Source organism: Frankliniella occidentalis, unplaced genomic scaffold, assembly GCF_000697945.3.
Source record: "Frankliniella occidentalis isolate FOCC.00 unplaced genomic scaffold, Focc_3.1 Scaffold95, whole genome shotgun sequence".
NCBI lineage: Eukaryota > Metazoa > Arthropoda > Insecta > Thysanoptera > Thripidae > Frankliniella > Frankliniella occidentalis.
In genome coordinates, this window is record NW_026267224.1 from 364362 (window position 1) to 372526 (window position 8165).

The window sequence follows — 8165 nt, forward strand, 5'->3', positions numbered from 1 at the left end:
CCCCCTCTCGAGGCTCGAGGAGACCAGTCAGTGACACTGACACCGGAATTTTAATGTGACAGTTTAGTCTGATATTTTAGAATGAAGTTCAATCCTTAGGAATCCTATCCTTCGTTGATTAGAGGGTGAGCAGGAAGAATTTTGTGTCCTATTAGCTTGCAACTGAATTGCCAACTTTTCATACAGCCTCTACCCTTAAGCTGCTTATGCTGCTGATGTTTGTTTACGTGGAGTGTGCAGACGGAACAGATACCATCTCATGACTTATATTTGATCTTGAAGGTTTATTTGTTTAGTTACAGTAGCTGAGCTCTTACCTTTACTTCTTCCTTGAGAGTTGTCACGTTTCACTCCTTTGATCTTTCTGTTAATTTAAATGCTGTAAACATTTCAAGAGTAAGGTTAAAAGACTCAAAGTGTATATTTCCCCCGTGAACTGTCGTTTACTGTCAGGGTTTCACCACGTGATTTTCTTTTTCGTGACTACAGATTTGTAACGATCTACCCCTAATTCACCTTCGATTGGATATTTTACACCAATATGAAGCCTCATCCAGGGCAGTCACCTTCAAGTACGTGCCCCATCTATATTTGCTTATTTTCAATCAAACTCAATATTTGTTATTATGATGGGTGTTTTAAATTTCATTTCAGTGCTGAAATATGTCAGTCTTGTGACATTGACACTGCAGAATGCAGTCCTGGGCCTGAGCATGCGCTATGCTCGCACTAGACCAGGGGACATGTTTCTATCATCATCAGGTAATTTATTTTTATTTCACCTTTTCACTTTATTTATATCAACAATAATTTTATGTTCTCTGTATATTTTTAGCTGTCTTGATGTCTGAGTTTGTAAAACTTATTACCTGCTTGGGTATTGTGTGGAAAGAAGAGGGAAGTTTTGCAAGAGCCACAGCATCAATACACAATACAGTTATAAAACAGCCCCTAGATACATTGAAAGTTTGTGTTCCATCTCTGGTGTACATTATTCAAAACAATCTTCTCTATGTGTCTGCCTCACATTTAGATGCTGCCACTTATCAGGTAACTAACTAAGAAAATAATTTGTGCTACTGGAGTCATGCAACTTCGTTGATACTAATGTCTGACACTCATTTAAAACCTCTCACAGGTCACTTACCAATTGAAAATTTTGACTACTGCCATGTTCGCTGTAACAATGCTGCGTCGGTCCCTCTTGAAAACTCAATGGATTTCTCTTGTGACTTTGGTACTAGGAGTTGTTTTGGTTCAACTTGCCAACACTGACCCCCCAAAAGTAATAGTTGGAGGTCCAGAACAAAATCGAGTTATAGGCTTCTCTGCAGCTCTATGTGCTTGCCTACTCTCAGGATTTGCTGGAATTTACTTTGAGAAAATCCTTAAAGGTTAGGATTTAAATGATTAATTTATTGTTACAAAACTGGTGATTTGCCATAATAATGTTTTATTTCCCTGCAGGGTCGGATATTTCAGTTTGGATGCGGAATGTTCAGCTCAGTTCGCTTTCCCTTCCTATTGGACTTTTCACCTGTTTGGTCACTGACTGGGAAGTTATGACAACCAAAGGATTGTTTTTTGGCTATAATGGATTTGTGTGGTACCTTGTAGTACTACAGGCAGGAGGTGGTCTTCTTGTTGCCATGGTTGTAAAATATGCAGATAACATATTAAAGGGATTTGCTACATCTCTTGCTATAATCTTGTCCTGCATTGCATCAATATATCTTTTTGAATTCAATTTGACCTTTCAATTTGCTCTGGGGGCAGCTTTAGTGATAGCTTCAATATTTCTGTATGGATATGTCCCTCCAAATCCAAACCAGCAAAGTAAAGTTTAAATGATAAATCGCTGCTTGTGTGTAAATATACTTAGTACAGAGTATGCATTAGACCCCCAAAACAGGAAGATATAATAGTTAGTAAAAGTTACACTTTTAACATTGATTCAAAGTTTAATCAAGTACTGTTTTTTTGTGACAAATATATCTGTGAAGAGCTACTAATCATTTTAAATTAGGAAAGGACCACTCACTGGCTGGATTGGAATTACTTTGTTCTTTTACTGAAAAAGACAATCTTGTGCCAAATGCTCAGCAAAAACAAGACTACATATATTATGTTTGAGAATATCTCTACTATACCTATTCATCAATCAGTTTCATGCTGATAGTGTGTGTGACTTTGACAGGCGCGGATTAAAGGGGGGTGGGCGATCGGCCCCCTGTCGGCTCTAGAGAGCCGCCTTAAAGGTAGGCAATCTACGCCACAAAACCCCTGTATGTAGGCAACCGACAGTGCATCGCCCCCCCTGTCAGTCGGACCTTAATCCGCCACTGGACTTTGAAGACTTCTTGTCAATTTATCAATTCAAGTTCCTTGCTTGTAATAGCTACTAGCTTTGAAAATTAGGTTTGTGTACATGGTATATTTATTGCAAGTACTTAATTTTTAATCAACTGGGATTGTATTTCTTGTATTGACTGTGTCACTGATTGTTGAACAATCATCAATTTATTGTTGGTTCTTTTCCCTAGAACTTTAATATTTATTTTAGTTTGGATCTAATTTAGTTCCTTTATTAAAATTTTACATAATGTTAGCAGTAGTCAGTAAACTGGCAGTGCCTTTTTCTTGTCTTCCATATATTTTAAAAATATCTTAGAGTTTTAGTGCGTAAGTTAAATCTGGTAAGGTTCATTGTTAACTGACCCCACTTTTATAGCATTGCAATGCAAGTTAAGGAACACGGTATTTATCTCCCATGATGAGTAAAGGCTTGATATTCTGACAAAGCTCATAAATTTCAATAGAGAAAATTGTTTGTATTAATTTCAGGTATTTTGTTGTGTGAATGTTAGGGTAAGCAAAAGTTGGTTACCACCAATTTACCGCTCAATGTATTGCACTGAAACATATAGGTTGGTTTCAAATCCAATTACGTGTAAGTCTTCTAAAAGAAGACAACATTATTATCAAAGTTCAGATTGAACCATCCAAAATTAAGTGTTGAAATGTGATTGTAAACGTTTATTTTGAACGCTTGAGTTAGACAAGATTTCAAAATTGAGGAGACATTGAAATAAGACCCTTGATTTGTTTCAAGCTGAGGTGCTATTTAATAGTGTAAGTATTAGTAATTTATGCCATTCATTGTATCCTGGTTTACAGATTCCACAGTTCAAATTGTTTAAATTCACTTGATTACTGCTGAAAATGTTCCTAGGTAAACAGTTAAAAAATTCATTTCATACTGTTTCGTTGTTCAAACATGCTGTAGTATGCAGATATTGAATATTTACCACTCATCAATTTTCTACTTGTATCATTTTCTCGCCACCTCATAAAAGATCGCTAAAATTTGAGAAAACTCGTGTATGTGTCTATTTCAGGAGGCAAAAAAGGAAAAGACAGAATGTTGTACAGTACATACCACATTTATTTTACAGCATATCAACGAATTTATTTAAATGATGTAAAGTATCCGCATTGAAAAATAAAACACTGAATCATGATTGTTTGTACATTGCCTGACAACAGACTTATACTTTAGGTTTCTTTGCTGATGGCTCATCTTCTTCATTGTCATCTCCAGTACCTTGGAAAATCGTTTTCGGTTGTGTTCTGAAAGCACAGCAATGTTACAGCATTAGAAAATGATACACAACTTCTTAAGTTGACTTCAAAATCTTAAGTAATTTCTCACTTTGCATATGCTGGAGATATCCAATATGGATTTTCTGCTGCGTCCTTGGCGTATTTAAGAATAGCTTCTCTTGGATCTTGATCATCTTCAACACGTTTGCTTAGACCCATATTACGAATAACATAGGAGCTTAATGTGCTGCCAGAGGAAGCGACACGACCTCCTTGTCCTAAAATAGTATTGTTACAGAATTAGTTAAGTAATTACATACCCGGTAGCAATTAATTTAACTCATATAGCAAAGCTATTCTTTATAATTTACCAGATTTGATTGGGAGATCAGGCCTGTGTGATTTAACTGGATCTTGTCTTGCTTTTTCCATTATTTTGCGGGTGGTTTTGGCTCGGTCTTGTCTGAAGAGTGGCAGGGCGTGAGGGGTTAAGATATGCTGAGTGACCATGGCTTCCATCTAAGAATATAAACGCAGAAACAAGGTTGGCATATAATATGTATAGGTACAAATGTGTTACTGGTAGTTTGAGAATCCTGTTTCTAGTTTCAAGCCATCATACCTGCTTGACTTTCCTCCTTGTTTTAATGACACATAGCTTGGCACCCCGCATACTCTTTGCTTGATCATAATATATCTTTACAATTCCATTTCCACAACTAACAAATATTTGATTAAGTTTAGGGTGCCAAACAGATCTGATGACATGCTGAAACAATTTCAAACGGAAAAGTTGTTGAAGCTCGGTAAAATTATAACAAAATATTCAGTGATCAACCATTAGTAACATACCGAATCTGACACTTCTATTTCATGAGACTTTTCAAAGGTTTTGGTATCATAGAATAATAATCTTCCACTTGATTCACCTTTCATTACAGATTCACCAGTAAGGAGTAAAGCATCATCAGGTGAAAACATACAATCAGTGCTGGAAAATTAAACAATTTTAATTAAACAATTAATTTAACTCAGGTAATTAAGGTGGAAGTTGATATTACAGTAGTGGGAACAAACCTCTCATATCTGGAATACAAATTTTCAAATACATGAAGTGGATTTTTAAAATTTCTCAGGTCCCAAAGCTTAAGAGTGTTGTCACAGCCACGAGTGGCAATGGAATGTCCTAAATATGAAAATGCAATGCAGGATGTCTCCGATCCCTTCTGATGTGCATCACGCAACAGCTTTGTTGTATTCACCTGCGATGAGTTTCAAAAATAAGTGATAAGATTGGATTAAAAAATAATTACCATAAATTTAAAGTATTACAGTCAACATAAATTTTTCTCACAAATGCTCTACGGTGATCCCACATTTGTATCGACCCATCTTGACAGGCACAGGCAATTAGATTGCCATCTCGGTTATAAGTACATGTTGTGGGGACTGTTTTTATACCATTTGCACTGCGGGGCTTCATAATTGCTTTGTGTTGTTTGGGTTTTTCAATTTCCCATAAGCGGCATGTGCTGAAATAAGATAAATTAGATTATTTGAAGAACATAAGAAGATTCTTTTTCATAACAGCTTAAGAAGACATACCTATCTTGAGCACAAGTTAAAAACTCATTTTTAACTTTAGGATGCCAACAACCACTATTGAGGGCAGAATTATGGCCTTTAGTTCTGGACATGTCAGCAATGTACTGATCCCCTTTGACACATTCAGCCACCTCAAAACCATCTCTGTCCATGACCTTGGCCTAAGAAAAAAATTTTTTTAGTAAAAGAAGCTTTAAAATTAAATTTATAGAGGACTTATTGACCATTCAGAATTTTAAGTTCCTTACCTGAGCTGTGCCTGAAACAACTAAAAGAGAATCTCCAGTGCAAGAATATTGCAAGGCTTTGATTGGGTGACTGAAAAGGAGAAATGCTATAATTTGAGAACAGAGAGAAAATTTATCACCAAACAGAAAGACTGAACTTACTTCTCACAAGGCATGAGGGTCCGGAAACTCTGCAAAGTTGAATCCATTCCAGCAAAATCCCAGAATCTGACTTCGTAATCCACTGACCCAGAAGCAAGTCGGGCACCAGACGGATCAACACCTAATGCGATGACTGCTTTACAGCCATGTGTTAAAGCAACCTCATGACTTTGAGGAATCTTGTCCGTAGGTTTCTATAATGCAACACAATTTAAATAAGTCGTGTTGGTTCAGCTCACAGACTGTATTTTACAAAACTGACGTTTACAAATTCTTTCAACTTACTTCTGGTTCATCATCACTGAGATCCTCATCCCCTGCCTCAGCCACTTTTCCCGAAGATTTTGTATTGCTCTCACTCAACATATCTTTGGGGATCGGTGGACCAATCAGATCATCATCATCATCATCATCATCTTCACCATCATTGGCAGTGGCTTCATCTTTTGTTTTGACAGCATCTTTACCAGTTGGATTTGCATCTTTCGATGATCCGGCTATAGACAGGCCTTTAATGCTGGTATCTGTAAAACAGTAAATTAAATGAGGTACACCAAAATAAACACTAGAGATAGGCTCAGCCAATAAAATCTTAGCAGATGAACTGCAGTAAACATACCAACAGCTGTAGAGGCAGTTCGTTCCTGAGCTGTTTTCCTAGCAGTTTGAACCAATTCATTAATGTCAAACTGCTTTGCACTTTTTCCAAATCCACTAAACCCCATAGTGGATGCAACATTTTTCAGTTCTTCATCTTCAACAGCTTCAGATTCAATTGCAACGGGGCCTTTATGGCCTTTGGGTTGTTTTTTCCCAAAGGATCCAAAAGACCCAAAGGACCCACTCTCCTCCTTTTCCTCTTTCTGGACTTTCTGATCAGACGAGGTGGAAGCACTTGCAGAGAACTTGATGGCCCCAAACGATATCTTAGGCTGGTTCATCCTGAAAGTCTTAAAACAGACAAATCGTATTTATGACGTTTTAGCTTTTGGATCGCATCAGTGCCACAACATAACCTAACTGCCAAAGTAAACAAGACACACAACAGTTACCTAAAATCATAAAGTTACGACACTGCTAAAATATCTTCAGCCTCGCCTTTGGTTTCTTTGTATCATATGGTTTGCAGAGTTGTCCAAAGTATAAAACGCACAACAAACTACAAATACCGATACAAACAGCGAGAACAATAACACACTCGGACTCAGCAGCCGAATTCGGCTTTCGCTTGTCTCCCCCTCCCCCTCCTAGTAGCGCAGCGCACCTTTTGGTGAAAAATGTAAGTATGGTTTCGCGCGCTTTACCTGATTTGCTTAAAACTACTTGATAGGGGAATGGGGGTTAGAGAAAACGTGGGAACTGCCAGACGGGTCGCTATAAATCATGCAACTGAAGAAAACTTAATAGTTGTCCCCCATCGCATGGGGAGGAACCAGGCCAGACGGGTTCTCTTATTTCCAGCCTTGTATTGCCACCTGCCGCCCGGGGCATAGGCCACCCAACTGGCTCCCCTGCATTGCGTAAGACACTATGTGAACTGATCGAGACTAGAGCACGGTTCGGAAAGGGGGGGAACGGGATCTCTGTGTAGACCGAGTGGGCAGAAATTACTGATCGGTCCAAGTTAAATTGCAGAGAGAAACTCCGGGAAGAAACTTGTTTACGTAGCCAATACATTTCCACCGAACTGACGTCATCGCAGTCGTCGCGTTTCGACGAATCGCGAGGAAACCGATTCGTGGCAATCCGCCTTCGATATTCCCAAGATATTCCCCATCAATAGCTTTGTTGATTCAAAGGTGCCCCGCTCGTGCTCGTAAAACCCAGAGGAGGGTATCCTCCTTTTCATTTAAAATCCCTTTCGCTTTTGGTGCATCTATAGAACTTTGGGTCACCCCCCCCCCCTCCCCCCCCCCGCCGGGGGTCAGACCCGGTCTTCCCTGGACTGGGCAGCATGTCCTTGGGCGTAGGTAAGGCCGCCAGAGCCCGAGAGACCTAGGGAATGACCCGGGCCCGGCTCTACCCAGGCTCTACCCGGCACCATCTGCCGGCTCGGCTAGGCTCGGCTCGTCCCCGGGCGGGCTTAGCTCGGCTGACAGCGGCGCGAGGAGCTTTCACTTCACTGACTGCACCTCGGCCGCAGGTACCCGGAGGTACCCTGCGAGGTACCCTGCGAGGTACCCTGCGAGGTACCCTGCGAGGTACCCGGAGGTGTACCCGGCGCGGCTGCGGTGCCGGCGCCCTGCTGGGTAGAGGTACGCCCGTTGCCTCGGGGCCGGTATTTGAACTCGCAGTCAGGTCGACTCCAGGCCGTGGCCACTTTTTCCCCCCAGCTTCCGCTTGCAGCAGGCTCAGCAGGCGCGGTGGGGTGCGGGGTGAGGCGCGGGGCGCGGGGCGAGGCGCGGTGCGGGAGTGCATGGGCCCCGTCCCGTGGCATGTGGCTTCATGGCGGCACAGAAGAAATGAGAAAAGGGAACGCAGCGCCATGATGCCAGGGAAGGGGGGGCGGGGAGGCGCAGTGCGCAGCGGAGGGGCAGTCAGTGGCGGGCCCTGGCCGCGAGGCGCGGC

General features: G+C 41.0%; 2 protein-coding genes across 4 annotated transcripts; one reads left to right on the plus strand and one right to left on the minus strand.

Moving 5' to 3' along the window:
* Positions 1 to 3521, plus strand: LOC113213109 (UDP-galactose translocator). 3 transcript variants are annotated; one of them, XM_052269572.1, is made up of 7 exons: positions 15 to 125; positions 297 to 396; positions 490 to 572; positions 655 to 762; positions 836 to 1050; positions 1139 to 1394; positions 1468 to 3521. In XM_052269572.1, exons 3-7 carry the CDS (start codon positions 542 to 544, stop codon positions 1845 to 1847), a joined length of 990 nt encoding a protein of 329 aa, XP_052125532.1. In that variant the 5' UTR covers positions 15 to 125; positions 297 to 396; positions 490 to 541; the 3' UTR covers positions 1848 to 3521. The 3 variants fall into 3 exon arrangements, with proteins under 3 accessions (XP_026287843.1, XP_052125532.1, XP_052125533.1); XM_026432058.2 differs by lacking the exon at positions 297 to 396 and having other exon boundaries at positions 1 to 125; XM_052269573.1 differs by lacking the exon at positions 15 to 125 and having other exon boundaries at positions 377 to 401.
* LOC113213108 (gastrulation defective protein 1 homolog) lies at positions 3425 to 6838 on the minus strand. The gene is made up of 13 exons (XM_026432057.2): positions 6650 to 6838; positions 6217 to 6547; positions 5883 to 6121; positions 5598 to 5791; positions 5457 to 5526; positions 5209 to 5369; positions 4958 to 5135; positions 4681 to 4865; positions 4456 to 4594; positions 4226 to 4372; positions 3975 to 4122; positions 3713 to 3881; positions 3425 to 3630 (listed from the first exon to the last, which is right to left on the minus strand). Exons 2-13 carry the CDS (start codon positions 6536 to 6538, stop codon positions 3549 to 3551), a joined length of 2034 nt encoding a protein of 677 aa, XP_026287842.1. The 5' UTR covers positions 6539 to 6547; positions 6650 to 6838; the 3' UTR covers positions 3425 to 3548.
* Between the last annotated feature and the right edge of the window lie 1327 nt (positions 6839 to 8165).

What these genes read in the sequence shown, in the direction of transcription:
- LOC113213108 (XM_026432057.2), bottom strand. Translation starts at nt 6,538, where the DNA reads ATGAACCAGCCTAAGATATCGTTTGGGGCCATCAAGTTCTCTGCAAGT. An exon ending in GGGATCACCGTAGAGCATTT is followed by an intron (nt 4,866 to 4,957) that starts GTGAGAAAAATT and finishes AACTCATCGCAG; the next exon opens with GTGAATACAACAAAGCTGTT. An exon ending in TTGTATTCCAGATATGAGAG is followed by an intron (nt 4,595 to 4,680) that starts GTTTGTTCCCAC and finishes TTAATTTTCCAG; the next exon opens with CACTGATTGTATGTTTTCAC.
- LOC113213109 (XM_026432058.2), top strand. Translation starts at nt 542, where the DNA reads ATGAAGCCTCATCCAGGGCAGTCACCTTCAA. An exon ending in TAGATGCTGCCACTTATCAG is followed by an intron (nt 1,051 to 1,138) that starts GTAACTAACTAA and finishes AACCTCTCACAG; the next exon opens with GTCACTTACCAATTGAAAAT. An exon ending in CTTTGAGAAAATCCTTAAAG is followed by an intron (nt 1,395 to 1,467) that starts GTTAGGATTTAA and finishes ATTTCCCTGCAG; the next exon opens with GGTCGGATATTTCAGTTTGG.